The following is a 23409-nucleotide window of genomic DNA, read 5'->3' as shown; positions in this document are numbered from 1 at the left end:
TCGCAGGAGGAGTCCGCGTCGTGCCCCAGCAACAGCCTGGACAGCCCGAACCGCAGCCCCGCGCCGCAGGTGCGTCGCGCCGACGGCGTCCCCCGGGCCCCGCGGACGCCACGGCCGCGCCGCCGCCGCGCCTCGGCCGCCCCAAGAGCGCGTCCAGGGTGCGGCGCAGGGTGGGCGTGGAGCCGACGCGGAGCTCGTCCTCGGAGGCAGTGCCGTCGCCCAAGGACTCGCCGATCGCGTCGCCCGTCGCGTCGCCCGTCGCGTCGGCCACGGCGTCACCCGTCGTGTCGCGCGCGGCGTCGCCAGTCACGTCGCCAGTCGCGTCACCCGAGGCGTCGCCCGTGGCGTCGCCCGTCGAGTCGCCCGTCGCATCGCCCATGGCGTCGGAGAGCGCGACGAGCAGCTTCTCCGACGACGACGACGACGGTGACTTCGCCGAGGTAGTGTCGCCCCGGGTCAGCGTGAGCGTCGGCGGCAAAGGCGCCGCCACCGCGAGGCCGCCGACGGCGACGCCGCCCCAGCCCGCTCCAGCGACGACGCGGAGGGCCAGGTCGACGAGCACCTTGCAGTCCGGCCGGGCCGCGCGCCGCGCCCCCGCCCCGTCGCTGCGCCCCGCCACGGCGCCCGCGCCCCCGGCCGGCGGCCCCGGCCCGCACCTCCCCGTGTACCGCGGGCTGCGCTCCGAGTACGGGCTGACGGCCGAGCAGCTCCTGGAGCGGCGGCAGGCGCGGGAAGCAGCGCGTCGACGGCGTGCCGAGCAGCGGCAGCAGCGGCGCCGCGTGGAGGAAGAGCGCAGGGCGGAGAACGAGCGGCGGTACCGGGAGTGGCTCGCCGCCAAGCGCGGCCAGGCGGCGGCCGCCGCGGTGGCCACGGCCGAACCCTGCCGGTTCTTCCCCTACTGCCCGCTGCCCCCGCGGCCTCGCACGCACCCCCGCGTGCCGCCGCGGCCGCAGATCAAGGTGCGGCACGCTGTCTCTGTCACGCTCTCACGCCCGCAGCGAGAGAGACGCGTCAAGTTAAGGCGGAGGGCGCCGTGGAGGTAGGCAGGCCCGCCGGCCGGCGGTGCTCGCATCCTCGCCGGCTGCCTACCGCCACGGCGCTCCTCGCTCTCAGCAGCAGACTGATTCCGAGAGTCGTTGTCGTCGCTCTGTCTCTCTCGCACCAACGCAGCGCGCCCCATGAGTGCGAGAGAGACAGAGCGACGACAACGACTCTCGGAATCAGTCGGGTGGACTGTGAACCTGACACCGCGTCGCTTCCACGCGTGCTTGCAGCCGCCTCCACCGCAGGCTCCGCAGGCCGGCGAGCGGGAACACCGGGAGCCCCTGTGCAGGACGTTCGACGCATTCGAGGTGCGGCCCAACCCGTACTGCAAGTCTGCGGTGTGCCAGGCGAGAGCCCGCAAGTGAGTGACACGATTCGTAGTAACCGGTAGTACCTAGAAACTGACCAAAGTTATAGCTTCTTACTGATTCCGAGAGTCGCTTTCGTCGCTCTGTCTCTCTCGCACTCGTGAGGCGTCCCGTTTATGTGCGGGAGAGACAGAGCGACGAGAACGACTCTCGGAATCAGTCTAGTGTAGCGGGCGGTGGCGGGAGTCGTGCCGCCTGACGGCCGCCGGCCGCCGCGCGGGGTATTGACGCGGTGCTCGTCTGACTCCGTCTGTCTGGCAGGGCCCGCGCGTCCGCGCCGCCCGCCCCCGCGCCTCGCCTCGTCCCCGCCGCGCCGCCGCGCCTGCACGCCCTGCACGCCGTGTCCGTGGAGGACATGCTGCGCGGGGTATCGCCGCACCTGCAGCGGACGTACCGCATCTACCTCGGCCTCACCGTCAAGTAGCGCGCCGACGTCGCGCTGGGGACTGACTCCGGGAGTGGTCTCTCTCACACTCGTGCGGCGTCCCGCATGGGTGCGAGAGAGACAGAGCGACGGAAACGACTCTCGGGATCAGTCTACTGCTGCCGGGAGCCATCGACGCCGACGCCCCGCGCCACTTTACTGGATTCTTCCAAATCAATTTGCCGCCCACATGTGTGCGTGTGACTCATGGGTGTGTCTGTGCGTTGTGTGTGTGTGTGTGGGTCTTGCTCGGCCAGCGTGCGGCGCCCACATGTCTCAATCCCCGCGCGCTTCGGGAGCAATTTTCGGGAAAATAGGGTCGCCGTCGTCGCCGGCGACCGGGAGACCTCCTTTCCACCGCCCCGCCCCGCCCCGCCCCCGCGGACGCCGCGGACGCCGCGGCACGCCGCAGACCTCGCGGGCCAATTGGCGGCCAACTAAGCCATCATGACTCTCTCGTTGTCGAACGGCAGCGCGGCGCACCATTTCACCCCCCCCCTTCCGCGGAATGAATGAACGAACGAATGAATGAATGAATGAATGAATGAATGAATGAATGAATGAATGAATGACTTTTCGTGCATTTTTTGTGGATTGTGCTGGGTCAGTGAATAACTCTATGATTTTTTTTTATGTACACTCTTCTAAATACTTTATTTAACTGTACTTGTGTGAGTGTCAAGATTTGTAACATTGGCCAAGACTGAAGACTGCACTTGCCAATGCATTCGCCTTATGCTCCCGGCACGCGACGCGACGTGCTGCCTGTACTGCGTCGCAGCGTCTTGCCAAATTGGCATTTACGTTTCATTCGCTCATCGAGGCGTGTGTGTGCCTGTGTGCATGTGTGTGTGGCCCCCGTGTGCTTCCTTGTTCCTACTCTGTATTCTTCTTTGTTTGAAAATACACGGTTCGTTCTCCTCTCCTCACACACCACTGCTTTGCTTCCTCCTACTCGCAAGGCCGGCGTGCGATCGACGCCCACGCCGCTGCAGACTCATTCCGAGAGTCGCTTTCGTCGCTCTGTCTCTCTCGCACTCGTGGGGCGCTCCGTGTCGGCGGGAGAGAGACAGAGCGACGGGACGCTGAACGGAGTAAGTCAGTCGGCAGGACCGGCGGCGCGCGCCCATTTCGGGCCGGCCTGGCCGGTGGCGGCGGGCGGGAACCTCGCCGGATCGCCGCACGCACCCGCACTCCCACGTCGCCGTCGCCGTCGTCGTGATGGGGCTTGATGACAATTAGCGGGCCAGTTCCTCGGAATGCAGCCAGAGCGAGCGCGGGGCAATGAGTTCGTCAAGAAGGCCGAGACATTCCTGGCGAGATCAAAGAGGTGAATGGTGTCGCAAGCCGACGGCGACGCCGTGACGTGTTCTGACCGCCGGGCGTGGCGGGGCGCGTAGCGCGTAGCGGCCCAAATGTCATCCACCCCCGCCACCGCCGCCGACCGCGCGCCGCGCCGCCACCGCCGGCCGCTCGGGTGTCAGACTGACCATCAGGCCGGCCAGGGCACCGGCACCGCTCGCCGCGGTCTCGGCGCGCAGACGGGGCTGGCAGCACACTGGCAAGCAGGCTGCTGGGCCGCAGTCCAGGCGGGGCCAGCGGGCCAAGGGAGGCCAAGGGAGCTCTGGAGCGCTCTGGAGTCATTCGCGTGGAAAGGACCGACCGCGCCGTGGCGAGCCGCGCCCGGCCGCCTTGCCTTGACGAAGTAGTGCCTCCACCACGACGCCGACTACGCCGCCGAGGCTGCCAGCTCGGCCAGCCCGGCCAGGATGCGCGCGGAGAGGGGCCTAAACGCGCGGCCCCGCGCGCGCTCTGGCGGCCGGGCGGCGAGGCGAGGGCGCCGGGCAGACGGAGCTGGCAGGCAGGTAAGCCAGCCGCGGGCCGCCGAGCGCGGCTGGCGGGGCGGCTGGCAGTCACCAGCTCGACCAACAAGCAGCTGGTCTGGTGCCGCGACCGCCGACTGCCACGGCGCAGCAGGCAGCGTAGCGGAGCAGCGTAGCCCAGCCCTCGGGCCAACGGGATTTACCTGTCAATGGGCCCGTTGGACGCAAAGCCCAGCCCCGGTCTCGCGGTCGCCGCGGTCGCCGACAGTGTCCGGGACAGTGTCCGGGAGTCGAACCGAGAGTGCAGTGCAGTGTAGTGCAGTGCCAGTGCAGTGAACAGTGCGGCATGCTGCCACCTGCTCGACGCAAAGGAATACCCGACCGAGCCCGGCTTCGTCCCCCCTCTGCGAAGTGGACGGGGCCCTGAACCATGTCCGATCAGACATGAGCCTTGATGTGGAGAGTCTGGTGAGTGTCTCGCGGGGGGTGGGGGAGGGGGAGTTCTCAGACAGCCGCGGCTTCGGGGAATGCCAGGGAGGGCCTTCTCACTGCACGCAGTGCCGATCTAGTCTTTCCCGCTGCTCTGCCTCACTCGCACTCGTGGGGTGTCCCGTAGAGAGAGGCAGGGCCACGGAAACGCCTCTCGAAATCAATCTAATGGATCTCAATTTCCGATTTGCGTTGCTAGTCCGTACCGGACAGTCTCCCTGCAGAACTGACTGAAACCGAACTCACGGCTGCCTGGGAAATCGGGCGAGGGTGTCTGGGTCTCTGTCTCTGTCCACCTTCTCGCTCACTCCTTTCCAGGTGCGTCGCGGCGCCGCGACCTAAACGCAGCGGCGTCTCCGTCGGCGGGGCCCTCCACTCCACTGTTCACGACGCACTTTCTCATTAAAGGGTCGCTGCTGGCGTCGTGCGGTGCCGACCGTCTACAACAAATTTATCCCACAGCCTGGCGAACTTTCCCCGTTTCAGCAGTTGGGCCCTGGGACGCACAGTGGGCCAGAAAACCGGCGCAGGCGGACAAAACTCTCTTGAGCGCCGGAGTCGCTAAATTGTACCCGAACCGAACGTGTGACCCCACCAATGGATTCGTCGTTCGAAGAGCAAGCCATTGGTGGTCACACGTTCGATTTGGGTCCTATTTAGCGACTCTGGAGCTCAAAACGCGTGTAGAGTTTTGGCCGCCTCCACCGGTCTTCTGGCCCACCGTGGGACACCCCGCGGGCATGCTGCGAGCCCTGTTAAGCGCTTAATGCTGGCTTAATGGCCGTGCCGCTAAACAGTGCTCCATATCTGTCTTCGCTCGCTTCGCGCTCTGCAGACTGAGAGTCGTTTACATCGCTCCGTCTCTCTCGCACTCATGGGTTGTTCCGTGTGGGTGCGAGAGAGACAGAGTGACTCTCAGTTTGCTGCTCGTACTGCGCTGTGCTCCGCGGCCGCTACGTGCTCGTCGTCGGCGAGGTCGCCCTTCGCGCTGGAGGCTCCCAGTGGACTAGAGGCGTTCTCGTCGCCCTGTCTCTCTCGCAACCATACGGGACGCCCCACGAGTGCGAGAGAGACAGGGCGACGAAAACGACTCTCAGTCTGCAGGCGCCGCCGTGCGGCATGGCGGCGTGGCGGCATGGCGCAACGCAGAGAGGTTCTCGATGGCGGCCCGGCAGGGCAGGGCAGGCAGGGCGGGCAGGGCGGGGTGCCCTCACGAGCCGAGCCGAGCCGAGCCGAGCCGAGCCGAGCTGGGTCGGGGCATGCGCGCGGGTGGCGGTGTCTGGCCAACCTGTTGGATGGTGATGCAACGACCCCTGTCTGGACGTCGCGCTGCTGGAACCGCTGGAACCCGTGACTCCACTGTGCCTCTCTCGCACTCGTGTGGGGCGTCCCCTTCGGGTGCGAGAGAGACAGCGCCGCCACCGCCCAAGGTCCTACAGAATTCCACTTTTCAGGAGGGGGCGTGCCCGCGTCCCGGCCGCAGAGACACTGTAACTCGAGTGTCCGAAAATGAATCGCTGTAATGCCCGTAATACTCTCAATCCCGCAGCGCACCGCTTGCGACCGGCTCCGTTTTCAACACGGCTCGTAAAACGTTTCGCCACGAGACTCTGGTTCTGTTCTAGGCCGGCAGGTGTTTGGCTTCTTTTTCCAGGCCGGGCGGCTACTGCCGCTGCCGGGGAGTGTTCTGTCGCCTTCCCGGCTCTGACCAAATCAGCATAACTTTGAATTGCAGCGTACATATTCTTGAATTTCACCTGTATGTCCGATGAATTTTCATGATGAATTTTCCTGTGTCGTTTTCTCTGTCTGTCACACCATCACACCGTCATGTCATCTCCTTCTTTTTTCCCGTGTACTGTGTAAAGCCGAACAGGTGAAAATTACTTTAAAACTCGTCGTCCCCATTCTCCGACCACGTGTGCGACCAACCTTGCCTAGGACGCTCCGTGTGACTCAGTGTCTGTGAGTGACTGTGTGTGTATGTATGTGTGTGTATGTCAACCCGCGAGCCACTTTCGTTCGTCCGAAGAAAGTAACCAGCGAGAACAATGTGAGCAACAGCGGAAAACGGAGCCAAAAGTGGAAGTCCGGCCGCACTGCGTCGCACCGATCCCCGGATCCTTGCTGCAGTGTTCTTTCCGTCGTTCCCACGACGCACGTTGACCGAGGCAAACCACATCCGGAACGCCGAAGGGGGTTTCCGCGCCACTGCCAAGCACTACACGCAGTGCCGTGGACTGTGCACTTGCTAGTGCCTCTGCCCTATACAGTGTACCGCGTCGCGGATTTTGACACGTCACACGGTGGGGGTCTTCTGGCCCACTGTGCGTCAGTCGGTCGCCATCAACAACAACAGCGATTCCACAGTCCCTGCTACAGTGTAGTCGTGCGTTTCCTCCATTCCAGTGTACACTCATCGGCTCGGACGGGCTGGCGAGGCGAGGCGAGCTGTGTGCGAGGCGTGCTGGATAAGGATTTCGTTAGGCTAATGACGTTTTCGGTTAGATAAAGCCGCAAGCGAACAAGCGGACGATTCGCAGCGACAGTGTAGAAAGCTGCAAGGCACCATCATGATGATGAGGCTTGCGGTGGTGAAACTGGCCTCCGCCGGAGCGTCCCCACAGTTTTGAGACTCGCCAAAAAAAAGAAGGATCATCAGCGGACAACAAATTGCGGCAAGACACTCAATGGATAAAGTTGGGACGCGAACTTCCCGCCTTGATTATTTCATTCTCAGCCGGTTCTGTTACACCACACCGCTATAAAAGTAATGAAATGATGTTGTCTCCGCGTCGCCGTTAGTTAAAACTTAACAAAATTAGGGTCATTTGCTTAGGATTTTTTTTGGTTTAATTTGTTATAAATTGAGGCAGTTGGTTGCGTGCGGTTGCATGGCCTGCGTGGTGGTCGTCTTGACGACGTGTCGCGGCAACGAGGCGAACGACGCGCTGATGGCCGTCTTGGCCATCTTGGTGGCGGCTGGCGGCGCGGCCGGCGGCCCGTGGGAAGTCTGCGCCACTCTGCGCGCGCCGCGCGAACGAGCGAGCGGTGGACGGGGAGCAGTGGCGGCAGCAGCAGCAGCGGGGGCTGCACCGCGGCACCGCGCACAGTGGGCCAGAAGACCGGTGGAGAGTCGCTACATGGGACTCGAACCGAACGTGTGACCCCACCAATAGATAGCTCTTCGAACGAGGAATCCATTGGTGGGGTCACACGTTCGGTTCGAAGTCTGCTTAGCGACTCTGGAGCTCAAAACGCGTCTAGAGTTTTGTCCGCCTCCACCGGTAGTCTTCTGGCCCACTGTGCCGCGCTCGCCTCGGGACATCCGGCTTATTCGCGAGCTAACAGCCCGACAGTGATTGGGGGAGAGAGATAGCAGGTGCCTGCGACTCGCCTCGCCTCGCCGCTGCGACCCGGTGGACCCCGAAGACTGATTCAGAGAGTCTTTGTCGTCGCTGTCTCTCTCGCACCCACACGGGACGCCCCACGAGTGCGAGAGAGACAGAGGACTCAGCAGGCCTGGCACCAAGCCTGGCACTAGTTCGGCGACGCGGCGCTAAAAGCCCCCCACCGCGCGCGCAGTCCCGTCGCTCTGTCTCTCTCGCGCCCCGCCAGTGCGAGAGAGACAGCGCGACGGCCATCGCGGCGCCCGATCGCGGGACCGCGGTCGCACGCCGCCATCAAGACCATCAAGACCGCCAGGGCGGTGAATGGTGAAACCCCCGGCCGAAATAACAATATTTGGCGATAGCGGTTCGATTGAACGGCGCGCCGCCACGCCGCCTCGCGAGCCTCGCCTCGGCAGACTCGCGGGGCCGCGGAGAAACCGGGCCGCCGGGAACGCGAACGCGGCGAACGCGGCGAACGCGGCGAACGCGGCGAACGCACAGTGGGCCAGAAGACCGGTGCAGGCGGCCACAACTCTAGACGCGTTTTGAGCTCCAGAGTCGCTAAATGGGACTCGAACCGAGCGTGTGACCCCACCAATGGATTGCTCTCCGAACGAGGAATCCATTGGTGGGGTCACACGCTCGGTTCGAGCCCTGCTTACCGACTCTGGAGCTCAAAACGCGTCGGGAGTTTTGGCCGCCTCCACCGGTCTTCTGGCCCACTGTGGAACGCGGCGAACGCGGTCCATAGCGATCCCACACTGCAGGGCAGGCCATGGCACCGCCGCGCCGGTTTCTCTCCATCCCAGTGGCGTGGTCGTCGACGCCGTCTGTCTAGTCGCGCACGGATCTGTCCATTTTCTTCTTTTTTTCGTCCTTCATGTCGCCTCGTGCCCTCTCCCCCCCCCCCCCTCTCTCTCCGGTGTGGTGGAATGCCGGCGGAGCCTCGGCGGTGCCGCACCGTTCGTACTTTCCTTTCATCCTCGACCTTGTTCTCGACTCGCTGCTTGTTGTTGTTGTTGTTGTTGTGGGCAAAGTGGACGCTCGCTCGCACCGCGGAGCACACTGAGCGCGCGGACGGGCCGCTCTCCTAGGCCTAGGGCACCTAGGGCCGAATGGCTGGCGCCGCTCTGTCTCTCTCGCACTCATGGGGCGTCTCGTATGGGTGCGAGAGAGACAGAGCGACGAAAACGACCCTCGGAATCAGTCCGCAGGGAATGCCGAAGCCGGGCCGAACGGCGGCCGAAGCCGAAGGCCCGAAGTCCCGAAGGGCATGTCGGACAAAACGGCCGCCGCTCCGGTCCTGGACACTACACTGGTGCGGTGCGGAGCGACCGTCGTCGCGCACGTCGCGGTGGCGGTCAAGACCGTCAAGACCTCGCAAAGGCCGCTCGCTCTGTCTCTCTCGCACCCGTGTTGCGGGAGAGAGACAGAGCGTGCTGGAGGCGGGCGGCGGACGGCCCGTGAGAGAGTATCACTGAAGCCAGTCCGAAAATAAGACAACAAAAGACGCAGGGCCGGCAGGCCCGCAGGAAATCCGGTGTGCCTTAAGCACGCGTAGAAAGCCGCGCGCGGCGTGGCGGTTCGTACCGCCTTGCCCGGCCACGCCGCGCCGTGCCGTGCCGCGCCGTGCCGCGCCGTGCCGTGCCTGTGGGAAAGGAAAGACGGGGAAGCGGCGGGGAAGGCCGGCGTCGCGGTCCCACCGCCGCCAGCCCACTCTGCGGACTTTGGAGGGAAAATAAATACAAACAATTAAAAGCGAGAGACGTTCAATTATTTTTCGTTGGAAGCGCGAGAGGATGCACGCAAGCGCCGGACTTTTGCGCATCGCCCGGCTGGCGCGTTTTGGCGTTTCGGCGCGCGAGGCGTGGGGTCGCTGGCGCCGCTGTATACAAGAGGAAAACCTCGCGCCGCCCACTAAGTAACGGCAGTCGTACCAACCGGCACACACAATCGCCGCGCCGCCCCCCGAGCGCGCCTTCCCGCGCGATGCCTCTGCGTCAGGCTCGCGTCAGGCCGTCAAGCGCGGAGCTTGGCCCGGCTTGGCCTGCCTGGCTTTGGCACACTGCACTGCGGCGCGCCAGCCCGTTCCAGCCTCGCACTTTTAACAGTGTGACATTCCTTGCCTCTCAACCTGCACCGCGGTGGCGCGCGCCAGCGGGGGCGGCCTGGGAGAGAGAGAGGGGGGGGGAGGGGCCTTGAACCGCAGAGACGGTCAAAACGGCACCAGCACGGTGTGGTCAGGGCCTTCAGAAAAAAAAGGGCCTTCAGACCCTTTATTATTCTGCGGGTGGCTCAAGCTTTGATACGCTTGACCTAGAATTATGTCCGTTCATTGGAGAGTTCTCGGTTCAAAGGCCAAGTGCGCATCGATAATCCCCCTTCACTCCATCTTCCTCCTTTTCGCATTACAACTTTTTGATAATGATTGAGGGAGACTAACCGACGGAACGAACAGATAAATCGAAAGGGAAGGACCGGATTCTCGGCGGAATGAAACGATTGGCCCCCGGCCGGCCCAATTCATCCTCAATGACATGGAATGGATCGAGCTGCCCCCCGGGCGGACTGGCACGGAAGTCGACCCGGGTCACAGCGGGCAGCGGAAGCAACCGGGGCGGGGCAGGGCGCGGCTCGGCAAGGCACAGTCGTAGCTCATCGCGCCGCGCTGCGGCGTTTTCTCTTCTGGGAAAAGATCCTGGACCAGTGCCGTACTGCCGTACTGGAGGCCGGCTGGAGGCTGCAGGGCGCAAATGGCAGAGGGAAGAGCGGAGAGAGAGGCAGAGAGGTATATAAAAAGAGGAGGAGGAATGGAAAGGTGGCGGTATTTGAACCCGCGTCTCTTCTTCGGCTTGCAGCAGCAGCGCTCCCGGACGGCCCGCCGATGCACTCTGCGCTGTTTTCTCAGTTTTCTCACACTGCCGCACCGCCTCGGCACTGCCCCACTTCTCGAGATACTGATGCATTTCAGCAGGGACTCCTAATGCGACTCTGTTTCGCAAAAAAAGATCGGCTCTCTCTCTCTCTCATTTTGCGAACTCTCTTTGGCAGTCCTAGGAGCAACAACTTATGCGGCGATTGGTCGGCTGGTGTTGCAACCGGTGCCGATGTGGAACACCAACGGCATGCCCTGCCCCCCCCCCCCCTTCTCCCCTGGCGCTGCGCCATGCACAGTACACGGTCTTCATTGCGATGGTCTAGCCCGCCCGAGGCACCGGTCCGAGAGAGAGGGAGAGAGAGAGAGAGTGAGAGAGAGAGAGAGAGAGAGAGAGAGAGAGAGAGAGAGAGAGAGAGAGAGAGAGAGAGAGAGAGAGAGGGCGTAGCCCCGGCCAGCGCTGTGGCGCGGTGCGCGGCGGGCAGCGGGCCGTGGTGGAGTCCCGGTGATGTATCGTAAAGTCTCTGCCGCGCGGGGTATCCGCCGTCCGAGGATGCCGCCGTGAGGTAGGGGGCGTTGCTGGGCTTTGCTGGCGGCGATACTCCGCGCCTCCAGTGTACCGCCGCCGCCTCTGGAGGCAGGCGGCGGCCGGCTGAAGTTCAGAGAGACGAGCTCCATTCAACAACGCGCGCCAAGTCAATGCAAGGCTCGCCGAGGTTTCACTTGGCGCGAGCGAAGGCTTGGGCTTGGACACCGAAAGGCAACATCAAGTGAGGAATCAGGTCTGTTTCGAGTGAAGCGCTGGACCGGCTTCCCGGAGTGAGTCTTTTTGTCGTGCTGTCCCTTTCTGGCAGTGTAGGGCGCGCTGCAGCTGCAGGCACTGCCAGGCAGTACTACGTGACACGCACGCGTGACGGGCGCCGAGGCGGCCGAGGCCGAGGGCCCTTCTCCTCGCCCAGCAGGCTCATTCCGAGAGTCTCGCTCTGTCTCTCTCGCACCCGCACGGACCGCCGCATGAGTGCGAGAGAGACAGAGCGAAGGGGGCCGGCACGCCACGCCACGGCCCTTTTAGACCTGATTAGCCGCTCGCCTCTCCAAGAACCACCTGTGGCTGTCCGGCCGTGGCTGCCTGTGGCTCTCACGCCCCGCGCCGCATTCCGCCGCCCCGACGCTCCGTCTCTCTCGCACTCGTGGGGCGTCCCGTGTAGGTGCGAGAGAGACAGAGCCCCTCGGAATCAGTCTGCTGCTGGCCCTGCTGCCCGTCACCGCCGCCTGTCAGTCACTGTCGATAACACAGTGCCGCAGCCCGGCCAGGGCCCTGCAGCCCTGCAGCCCTGCAGGGCTCGGCGCGGCGGGGTAGAGCGCCTGCACTGCGGCAGATAGGCAACCCGCAACGCACTCGTGTGCTGCAGTTGCCTGATCCGGGCCGCAGGCGTTTCCGTCTCTGTGCGTGCCGTTTCTGTCTGTCTGTCTGTCTGTCTGTCTGTCTGTCTGTGTGTGTGAGGGTGCGCCGCGTGGGACTATACAACATGTGGGGCATTGTGAAGTAGACATTCTTCTGGAGCGTGCGCGCGTTTTCGACAGGGCCTCTTTCACTGGCTACAGCCGTCGCTCCGTCTCTGTCGCACTCACGGGGCTCTCCATCAAAATCCCGGACGCGTTTTGAGCTCCAGAGTCGCTGAATGGGACTCGAGCCGAACGTGTGACCCCACCAATGGATGGCTCTCCGAATGAGGAATCCATCGGTGGGGTCACACGCTCGGTTCGAGTCCCATTCAGCGACTCTGGAGCTCAAAACGCTTTTAGAGTTTTGGCCTCCGGCGCCGCCGGTCCTCTGGCCCACTGTGCAGCGCTGCGCGTGCCGCGGCACTCCCTGGAGGCGCTCCTCTGAGTCTGTCTCTGTCGCACTCACGGCGGCCCGTACCGGCCGGCGGCGGTGCGAGAGAGACAGAGCGATGGCTGGGCGGTCGGACAATAAGGTCCACTTTCTCGCGCCGCCTCGCGGCCTTTACGAGCTGCGCCGATTGCGGCACGCTCAAAAGAGGAAAAATACAAACTTAAAACCCTGAAAAATTACTAACAGATTTTTAGAAAAATTTTGTACTTCTTGAAAGTAAAAAGCGTGACTTGAGAGGCTGATTTTAATTTTTTTCGCGGTGTAGTCGAACGGCCGATGAGCTCGGAGAACGCGTTTTGTTGACACTCCACGCGGTAGCCGCCCCCGCCGCCGCGGCCACGCGCATGGCGGTCCGTTGAACCACACCGTCAAAAACACAACACAAACTTGACGGGGAATTTTTTTCGACGCCTGGCAAACGGTAGAAGTCTTCGGTGAAAAACAGGCAAAAGTTGAATTTGTGCGATCCCGAGAATCGTTTCCGTCGCTCTGTCTCTCTCGCTCCCTTAGGGGACGCCCCATGAGTGCGAGAGAGACAGAGGGATGAGAGCAGTCTGGAGTTGGCTGGAGGCGCGGGGACGTAGTACGGGCGTAGTGTAGTGGTCGGTTAGTCGGCCCGGGGGAAAGGGGGGGGGAGGTGCCGGGCGTTGGCTTGGATTGCACTAAATCGGCATGCGTCCGCACGGCTCCAACCCATTCAGCAGTGGAGCGGCGGAGCGGCGCGGACGGCTTGGAGGCACTCGGGCGTGAGGCGAGGTGAGCTGTCCTGCCGGGGAAGCCGCCCCCCTCCTCTCTCTCTCTCTCCGCGGCGGCGCGGGCCTGTGGGCGTCCACGGTCCCGTCTGGGGCGCGGCGCGCGGCGGGGGAGTACGCGGAGCGGGACGGTGCGGCGCGGGCGCGTCACGGCGGCGGCTGAGCCGCGCCGGTGTGTCTGTGTGTGTGAGTGTCTGTGTGTGTGTGTTTGCACGCCGTTCAGTCTTCCGTCGACCTGCGCGGCGCGCGCCGCGGCTTCGCGCGCAGAGAGAGCCTTCCGGCGGCCGCCGCGGACCATAAGGCCTGGCCGGCCACACACGTGTGTGCGCTCGCTGCCCGTGTGTGTGTGTGCGTTTCGGTGTGGGTGAGTGCGTGTGTGTGAGTGTGTTTGTGTGGGAGTGGCGCTGCGCGCGGTGACTGCCAAATGCGGCGTCCAGGGCGGTGCCTCGCCGGCGACGACAACGCCGTCATTGTGTTCGCCCCGAAATGGTTTTCGCATGAGCCCCCCTTTTTGCCGTCGGCGCCATCAAGTGCTCGTTAGCCGGGGAATTAATCCGAAAGCTCGGCTCGACGAGGAGCGAAGCGTAGCGGCGGAGCAGCGAGGCGGCCCACAGTGGGGCAGAAGACCGGCGGGGGCGTTTCCAAACTCTGGACGCGTTTTGAGCTCCAGAGTCGCTAAGCGGGACTCGAACCGAACGTGTGACCCCAACAATGGATTGCCCTCCGATCGAGGAATCCATCGGTGGGGTCACACGTTCGCTTCGAGTCCTGTTTATGGAGCTCTAAACGCGTCCAGTGCTTCGGCCGCCTCCACCGGCCTTCTGGCCCACTGTGCGTTGCCTCGCTCCAGCGAGACGATTCGGCCGATTGGGAATGGCAACGGCTACGTGTTCAAAGGGCAGTGTCTGCTCCACTGGAAACGGGCACCGGGGTGGCGCGCGGTGGGCTCGAGCCAAAATAGCAGCGCCAGTCGTCGCCACCACACTGCCAAAGAGTGACGAGGATGGTTAACGCGACGAGACGAGGCCGTTTGAAAGAGTGACAAAGGCGCGTCGAGTCGGCGCTGTCCGCGGCACGCCACTGCCTGCGTGATTCACGGCCCGACTCGCTTGTAATCTACACGCCGGAGATTAACCGGCCCGCCTGCATTCCCAGTGTCGTCGCTCTGTCTCCCTCGCACCCACACGGGACCCCTTACGATAGGCGACTCGAGCGCGCGGTCCTTTTAAACCCGAGCCGCGCCGCCGGGGCCGTCCGCGAAAGCCTTCTGCGGTGAGAATGCTTCCCTGTCTAAAACGGGAGCGCGGGAGCGCTTGGCGCGCTTTGCGTGGTGGTGGTGACGTCACCGCTGGCCAACCGCAGGCCTCGCTCGGCCGCGCGACACGGTCAACGCGGAAGTACGGCCTTCCCCCTCCAACACTGACCGTCGCAAAGTCGCAAACGCGATGCCGGTTTGTCGTATTCGCCAAGTGTAGTGATATCGCTACAGCTGGGCCTGTGTTGTTGTTGTTGCGTGCGAGGTCCAGCTTGGCCGTTTGCTGCTCTCGCTTCTTTCGCAGTGTAGTCCCCCGGCCGGCCGCGCGGACTTGCCGCTCAGCCGGCCGCGAGATAAGCACTGTACGCGCGCGGTGACTCATCTTCTCGCGTGCGGTCGCGCCTCCGTGTGCGTGTGTGTGTATTGTGAGTGTGTGTGAGAGTATGTGTGACGTAGTGCCGGAACCTGACACTGGCGGCGCGGTGCCGATACCTGCTGATCGCGTGTTGACGACGCGTGTTGACATGTGCGCCGCGACGCCCTCCATTGAGGAGTGGCGCGTGGCGTGTCAACCTTCCAGTGGGGCGGCGGCCGGCAGGCGGGGGGCATCGTCACCTGCTGCCTCACCTTGCCGACTGATTCCAGAGTCGTTTTCGTCGCTCGCACCATGAGTGCGAGAGAGCAATATGACCGGCTCCAGAGTCGCTAAACAGGACTCGAACCGGCCGTGTGACCCCACCAATGGATTCCTCGTTCGGAGAGCAATCCATTGGTGGGGTCACACGTTCGGTTCCAGTCCCATTTAGCGACTCTGGAGCTCAAAACGCGTCCGGGATTTTGACCGCCTCCGTGTCCTGTGGGTGTCCTGTGGGTTCCCTGTGGGCAGACGCGCTTGCACTCGCTGGACACAATGCGCGAGTCCTCCGAGTCCTGCGGCGAGGAGCCAAGGCCAAGAGTCGTTGCACACCTCGGCCTCTCCTCTTCTCTCCGTCCCCGCGAACCTCTCCCCCCGTCTCTCTCGCTCCCACCTCTGCGTCTCCTCACCTCTTTCTCTCTCTCCAATCCGTCCATCATCTGCTCGTGACGCAACACCGGCTAGCGGCTCACCACCTCACGGCTATTGCTGGACGGTCATCGCCGCTGTGGTTGAGTTGTTATTGAACAAGGCTGTGTGTGTGTCTGTGCCGATGAATGTAAATGTGAATAATCAAGTGCGGTGCTGCTGTGACGTTCGGGCCTGTCGTTCGACTTTGACATTTCTCATACCGGGCTGTTGCTTGATGCCAATCAACCCCCTCCCCCTTTCATCCCTCTGCCCGTTCGCCGCTGCCCCGCCCCTCCCCCTGCCTTGTAACCCAATTGCGATTGACAATCCACTTAATAAATACGCGAGGGGCACCAGCGCGAGGTTGAGAGCGCCATGTAGTTCCTGGATGCACTCACGAAGCTAGTCGCGCTCGCCCGGCCAGCCAGACGACCCCGTTGTCTTGGTCGGCTCGCTCCAGTGTATGTGGGCCGCGCACTACTGGTCACTGAGAGGAGCGCGCGTCCGCAGAAGTAATCAAATGGACACGGGGAGCCGCGCCGCGCGGCGGTGCTGGATCGTCTGGAACACGCGGATTGTTGCTAACTCCGCGATGGCTGGCTGCCTGGCTGGCCGGCTGAGGCAACGCGGAGCCGTTCCCAGCGGTTCCCAGGCCTTGCAGCCTTGCCGCCTTGCCGCCTTGCCGCGCAAGACCGGCCTGTGGGACTCGGGCCGCGGCTCGCAATGCTGAATAATTTCCTCCGCAGGGCTGCCGGCTGCAGCTCTGCAACGCGCCGCCATCGCCGTCGTCGCCATGCCCGCGGTGGCCGTGCCGGGGCGGCCGTGCCGGGGCGGCCGTGCCGGGGGCGGCGCGGCCCGCGGACGGCGGCTGCGAACTGCCGGTGCCGTCGACGCCGGCCGGCTCCCCGCTGCAGGCGCCCATCACGCCGCCCCCACAGTTCCGGGACATCCCGCCGCCGCCGCCCGGCTTCGAGGCCGAGGACGCCGACGACGCCGCCAGCGCCAACGCCCCGCTGCTGCAGCCCAAGCCGGCCGCCGACGCCGTGGTGCCCAGCCCGGGCTACGTGCGGCGCTCCATCGCGGCCTTCAACGCGGGCATCACGGCCGTGGAGGACCTGGTTCGCCACCCGCCGTCGCCGCTGCCCGTCGTCCTGGTGGACGGCCAGCACGGCGAGGAGGGCCACCAAGGCCAGCCGGGCTGCAGGGCCACGTGGCCCATCGACGACCGCGGCTTCGCCGTCGACCAGTTCGGCTTCATCAAGTTCGACGCGCGGCGCGTCGTGTGCCCGGGGACGCCGTCGCCGCGACTGTCGCCCTCCAGGTCGCTGTCGGTCAAGTGCGCGTCGCCCGTGCCCGTCGTGTCCGTGACGCCCGTGGACGGCGAGGAGATGGTGATCCCGGCGGACTTCCAGGAGGGCGTGGTGGTGGTGCAGGATTCGCCGGGCACGCCGGGCCGCTTCCTGGCGCCCACGGACGAAATCAGCTACGTGCTGCCGTCGCCCAAGCGACGCCGCCGGCCGTCCAGCGCGCCGCCCGTGCCCGTGTCGCCCGCCGCCGAGGACGACGACGAGGACGTGGCGCGCACCGTGCGCCTGGCCATGCGCCGGCCCTCGGACCTCGGCATCATCCCCATCAGCCCGCCGGGCACCGTGGGCTCCAGCCCGGGCGACGGCGACGCGGACCACAGCGACGGCATGGACGAGCGCTTCAACAACCTCCGCAACGAACTGGTGGAGGTGCTGCAGCGCTCCATCGACAGCGTGAAGACGCCCCACGGCTCGCTCGGCACGCCCACGCCACTGCAGACGCCTCAAGAGAAGCCTCCCCCCGCCGTGCCGCCCCCCGCCGCGCCCCCCGCCATGCCGCCCGGGGAGCCGGAGGCCGTGAGGAGGACGTTGAACGTCCCCGAGGCCAGCCCCCGGGACTGGACGCCCTCCCCGATGACGCCCCAGGCGCCCCGGGGGCTCAAGAGCCTGCTGCTGCAGTGTGCCTGCGCCCCCAACCTGTCGCTGCGCAGGAAGAGCCAGCCGCAGCAGAAGCCCGCCGCCACCTGGTATGTCAAGGTAAATCAAAAACCGCCACAACAACACAAAGCCATGTCTGAAACACGTATCCAGGGTTGAAATAACTTGTTTTGTCCAGAAAGTGCAGCGGGCCAGGCCCGCCCTGCCCGTAATGGTTTCCCTCTTTCCAGAGCCACGCGCGGCGCAGCAGCGCACTGCTCCGATGCGGCGCCGGTAATCCGAGTCTGTGCAGCAGCGTCGCTTTTGTGTGACAGTGTCGTTTTGTCCAGTGTGTCTGCTTGTTTTTCGATGAGCTCGCTATGTCGGTGGTGGCGCTGTTGTTGTCCTATGTTCCTGTTCCTTCTGTGTGTTTGTCTGCATTGCTTCTGTTGCTTTTCGATGCGTCTCGGGGCCCTCATGTCTAACGGCTGTCGTTTCTTTTTCTGTTTGCAGGTTAGTATCTACCGCAGCCTCTGCCCTTGGACCTGTTGGGACGTATGTATGGAGGATGCATGTGTGAAGGGAATCGCGGGCCAATTAAAAGATTCGTCCCACTATGAAGTAAAGAAGTGCGTGCATGCATGCATGTAGTTAACCCTTATCCTAGTCGCCGCAAAAAAAGGAACAAAATTCGCTAAAATCATTTTACCGTGGCTGATTTTTGCCGCGTCCCTGCCGCGGCTGCCACGCTTTCGCCACGTCGAAGCCAGCCTCCGCGAGGCTCCAGATTTAGCCGCCCCCCACCCCGTTTTTCCGTCCTGTGAACCTCCGGTGAATTTACCAACAATCGATAATGTTTACAAGGCGTGTGGCATGGGCGCTCGTGGCGCGGGGCGGCGCGGGGTCGAAGGGTAGGCCGCCTAGGCCGGGGGGGGGGGGGGGGGACACATCTCCGATTCGGTATAAATAGACGACCTGGAACCCACGTCGGCCGATTTTCCGCTTGAACCGCGCGAACGCGACACGCTCACGTAAGACGCCTGCTGGCCCAGGACAGTCACTTTTTGGCACAAACAAGCATGCGTAGATTAAATTAACACTGCCCGAAGCGTCGTGACTGTCGGCGCCCTTTGGGTGGTTTTTACTTTCGGTTTGCCGATCGGACTAACCCTGCTTCCGGTTGCAGCCCACCTGGAGACTGTGGGGCGAGGAGCGAGCGGAGGGCGCCATCTACACTGTGTACCTCAAGAAGGTCCGGTACCACCGACCCACGCGCACTATCGCCTCCGTGAGTACACTACCAAAACTTCCAAATGTTTAAAAGTGTACTTGCCGCAACTGACGGGTTCCTGTCCCCCCAGGACGCCGACGATGGAATCTCTCACCTGGAGTGGGAGACGGTGCGGGTGCGCTTCGTCAAGGCGGCCACGCTCGAGAAGCTGGTCGAGAGCCTGGCGACGGACGACGGCGAGCTCGAGTCCACGTACATCAACGTCTTCCTCGCCACCTACCGCACCTTCGCCACCACCGAGACCGTCCTCAACCTGCTGCTCGACCGGTAAGAGACCGCGCGCCTCTCCGGCCGGTCCACGCCGATGCACTACACGGCGTGGGTGCGGCACGGGGCGCACTAACGTGCCAACGGCGACACCCCTGCTGCAGCAGGCCCCCGCCAAGGCCCCCGCCCCCACGCCGTCCACCCACTGACCTGCTGCCCGCGGTGCACTGCGTGTCTTGTCTCCCTTGCACGGGAGAGAAGGGTGCCTCTCTCCCTCTCATGCTTGCACTAGAGCGGTTCTCACGCCGCTGGGTTGCTGTGTAGATCAGGGGAAGCTGTGCGCTTGTAGAACGCTCGAAGAAAGTTGCAACGTTATGCTACAGTTTTACCTGCGCAGTTGTTCGAACCATGAAACGGCTTCTCTTGGTGCAGGTACGACACCCTGTCGAGCTCGGCGGACGACCAGGATGACGTCATCCTGGAGCAGCACCGCAAGACGCTGGTGCTGGCGCTGCACGTGTGGCTCGACTCGTTCCCGGAGGACTTCCGCGACCCGCCGCAGCACCCCGTCCTGCAGCAGCTCCTCATGTTCTGCAAGCAGCACCTCCCCGACTCGGAGCTGCACGTCAAAGTGCGCTTCCGGTTCGACAAGTTTCACCGCGACGACCAGATAATGGGTAAAAATGAAACACAAACAGTCCATTCAATATCGGTTTTTAATTTCATATTTTTAATGGCGGGAATTTTTTTTCGGTTCTGCAGACCCTTGCCATCTGTTCGCGGGGGACTCGATGTGCCTGTCGAACAACAAAAACACTGCTCTAGTCAACGGCGGCCTGGCTCCGAGGCTGCCGTACAACTTCCCCGACGTCCCCGAGGCCCACTTCGCGGAGCAGCTCACGCGCATGGACATGGTGAGGGCAGGGCCGTTCTGGCTGTGGCCAGGAGGGGGGGGGAGGAGCCCCTGCGAAGCGCAGCGTAGGCCGTACAGGAGGACACGGCTGTTCGGCGGGCCTGCCTACCCTACCGTTCGCAGGGGCCCCTCCGCCCGAAAGTAAACAACCAGCAAAAACAAAAACCTTTCTGGACCCGACACTGCACTAGAAACAACAACAACATCGCTCGCTTCCCTCCCCAGGAGCTGTTCCGCAAGCTGGTGCCCCACCAGTGCCTGGGCGCGGTGTGGTCGCGGCGGGACAAGAGTCGCAGCCAGGAGGCCGCCACCGTCCTGGCCACCGTGAACCAGTTCAACGCCGTGTCCTTCCGCGTCATCAGCACCGTGCTCACCGACTCCGACCTCAAGCCCGGCGAGAGGGGCAAGATCATCGCCACCTGGATCGACATAGCTCAGGTGGGACTACCTAAAGGGCCAGCCCTCAATGACTCAAGGATTAAAAAATAACGTAATGTGCAAGTTTTTATGGGATTCTCTTATTTTTATTTTCAGGAGTTGCGATTCCTCAAAAACTTTTCCTCTCTCAAAGCAATTATTTCTGGACTCCAGTCTAATCCTGTATATCGATTACAACGAACATGGCAGACAATTAACAAAGAAAAGGTAAGGAAGGGAGATTGCCATTGTCGTACATTGTCTCTCACCCACTGTTGGCCGCTGTTGCAGTAATTTTTTTGGTTTGCTGCTCCACCCCAGGTTGCTGTTTATGAAGAGTTGGCTCGGATTTTTAGCGAAGAGAACAACCAATGGGCTCAAAGGGAGCTCCTGATGCGAGAGGGGACGGCCAAATTCGCGGACACAGTGGGCGAGCACGACAAGCAGCTACAGAAAGTCTTTCAAAAACAGCAAAATAATAGTGGGGTGAGACTCATTGATGCAACAAGATGTGAATTGATTTTCCGTACGTTGTGCACTGGGTTGTCTATTTTATTTTAATATTGTTACAGAATATAAGTCACGGCACCATACCTTACTTGGGCACGTTTTTAACTGACCTGACAATGATAGACACTGCCATCCCAGACATGGTCGGAGAGGGAATGATTAACTTTGACAAGCGTCGGAAGGAATTCGAAGTGTTGGCACAGGTAGTGCATCAGAGTCCATTCTAAACTATGCTATGATCTGGTTTTCTATTTAACTCAATTTTATTTTATTTCTTTCTTGCAGATCAAGCTTCTTCAAGGGGCTGCGAACGCCTACAATATTCCCCACGACCCTCTGTTTGACCGCTGGTTCGACTCGGTGCTGGTCCTGGACGATCGTGAGGCGTATCACCTGTCCTGCCAGATCGAACCGTCCACCAACAACGGCAACGCCGCCTCCAGCCAAGGCACTGCGTCCAGAGACGTGCGCCACAAGAGGAAACCTGGGTGAGTGCTCCAGCTGCTCCAGCTGCTTCAGCCCCTAGTTCGAACAAGTCAGTGCCGGATCCAGAGCCGGGGAGCCGAGAGGGACAAAGCAGCACTTTTTGCCTACTTACAGGGGCAACGTGTGGCTTTTCGTCTTCCTCTCAGGCGGCTTTCTAGTGTCCATGGGAGGGTCAGTTATCCGTTTGCCCGCCACTGGATCCGCGCCTGAAACAAGTTGTGTCTAACTGGATGCTAACATCTGGGTGTGTCCTCTTCAGGCTCGGACACCGCAAGAATGACTCCATAGCCAGCACGTCCAGTAGTTCTAGCAGCCAATTCTACTGTGACTTAGACAGCGTGCCCTCTTCGCCACACGACTCATTAGACCGCAAGGTGAGTCTGAAGTCAAAACTTGAAAAAGAAAAATAAGGAGAACGAACTTTGGTCGGTACATGACCCTGCTCCTGCACTGGCTCCACAGGCGTCGCCATCGCAGATGTCGTCTTCCTCCAGCAGCTCTTCACTGCGTTCCTTGGATGTGTCAGTCAGCAGCAGCAACCACAGCAACAACCAGACGAGTCGCTCGCACCACCCCCACCCCCCGCACCTGAACGCACAGCTCAACCTGTCGGCCCCCCTGGACACCCCGATGGACTTCTACATCATTAGGGTGACGGTGGAGCCTGAGGGGCCAGAGACGGAAGGTAATTCTTTAGGAACCTCCTGAGTTTAGTGCACAACTCCGTTCTCTTTGTAGAGATGTTTATTTATAGTATTTTATTTATATTTTTCTTTTTTTTAACGTTGTCTTAAATCTTGTTTTGGTTTGCAGGAGTCATCATGTACAAAAGCATTATGCTCAGCAACAATGAGAGAACTCCTCAGGTTATTAGGAATGCCATGCTTAAACTGGGAATTGAGGGTAACCCAGATAGCTACAGTTTATCCCAAATATTGCCAGACAAAGGTATAGTATAACTCTGTTTTTTTAATATTTTTCCTTGTCTACTATCAATTTTTGGATTGCTTTTATTTGTTTTTGTTTTCATTACAGAAATGCTTCTTCCTCCAAATGCAAATGTTTATTATGCAGTAAATACACAATTCAATCTTAACTTCATTCTCCGCAACAAGAAGATGAAGAAGGAACCTGCTCCAGTGCCACCATGCAGAACAAAATCTTCCAAAAAGCTGCTCCCAGGGACATGATGAGCATCTGTTTAGATAGTTCTGTTAATTGAGTGTTAGTAAAGTTCCCTGGTGGAACGTAAAGTCACATTAAAAATAGAGTGATAGTAAATGTACTATGTCCCCCCCCTTTCACTATTTATACAGCAATGACAACATAGTGCCAAGAGATTTAAGTTTAAGAAAAGGATATGACTGTAGTTTTCAAGAAAAGTATTCAAAGTAATGTTACCAGTACCTGTGTAGTTTTGGTATTAACTTAAATAAGTTTGATTTGAAAAATTGCCGAATGAATTGAATTGCTGGTTGCCAAAAGTTGTGTTTAAATGCAGGAAAACAGATCCAGCTATCTCTTTTCTGCTGAGAAAATGGCAAAAATGTGTTTTTATAAAGCTGATCACTGTGGATAAACTCAAGTATAATATGCTATCTCTGGAGCGCTGCAGCACTTTCTCAGGCTTGTTTCCTGAGTGTAACCTAGTCACGTCATAACATTTATTTTTATTCCCCCCTTTTAAAAAGTGCAATGTTGTAGTTTAAGCTTTAGACTAAGACAAAGACTAAAACTATTTGTTCTGTGAACGTGGTGGGCCATCATGGACTTCATAATAATTTATAAGCAAGGAATCTTTGAAATGTTAAACAAAGGCTCTTCAAAATAAAAATAAAGTATGGGTGATGGCACTGATGTCAAACAAACCACTACAAGAAATTTATGTGATAATTTCTTCCTTGAAGATATGTTGACCATTTTGTTATCATTTAAATGACAAAAGAATTTCTAGGCACTAATGTTGATCCTTCATATAATAAAGTGTATTATTTTGATAGGTAGGTCTTATTGAAGGAGTTTTCTTTTTTTAATTTAATGTTTATTGTTATCATGTTTTGTTTATAATTCTGTTGGAAGGCTAAAAGTCTTATTGTTTTGTTACTTATGTTGCAATTTAGTGTAAGCCTAAAACTTGTTACAATATGTAAAAGTGAATGATCTGCTCTTACTTTGTATGGTTACTATCTATTTTTAATTATAAATATCATTGTAATGTGTATCTCTCATTCCTCATCTGTCTCTCACAAATAAACTCCAATGGAAAAGAAAACCCTGA

General features: G+C 60.6%; 1 protein-coding gene across 5 annotated transcripts; it reads left to right on the top strand.

Annotated features, from left to right (window-relative positions):
* Positions 1–3761: 3761 nt before the first annotated feature.
* On the top strand, positions 3762–23409 carry LOC117646990 (ral guanine nucleotide dissociation stimulator-like 1). 5 transcript variants are annotated; one of them, XM_034388452.1, is made up of 16 exons: positions 17317–17427; positions 17559–17601; positions 17821–17862; positions 18494–18595; positions 18669–18865; positions 19238–19482; positions 19568–19719; positions 19944–20156; positions 20253–20363; positions 20457–20621; positions 20708–20848; positions 20931–21133; positions 21391–21505; positions 21594–21816; positions 21945–22079; positions 22167–23409. In XM_034388452.1, exons 1-16 carry the CDS (start codon positions 17420–17422, stop codon positions 22319–22321), a joined length of 2250 nt encoding a protein of 749 aa, XP_034244343.1. In that variant the 5' UTR covers positions 17317–17419; the 3' UTR covers positions 22322–23409. The 5 variants fall into 5 exon arrangements, with proteins under 5 accessions (XP_034244345.1, XP_034244346.1, XP_034244341.1 ...); XM_034388454.1 differs by lacking the exons at positions 17317–17427; positions 17559–17601 and adding an exon at positions 3762–4127; XM_034388450.1 differs by lacking the exon at positions 17559–17601 and having other exon boundaries at positions 16623–17427.

Source organism: Thrips palmi, unplaced genomic scaffold (genome assembly GCF_012932325.1).
Source record: "Thrips palmi isolate BJ-2018 unplaced genomic scaffold, TpBJ-2018v1 HiC_scaffold_2, whole genome shotgun sequence".
NCBI lineage: Eukaryota > Metazoa > Arthropoda > Insecta > Thysanoptera > Thripidae > Thrips > Thrips palmi.
Note: the sequence above shows the minus strand (reverse complement) of the source record. Positions and strands in the feature narration are given on the sequence as shown.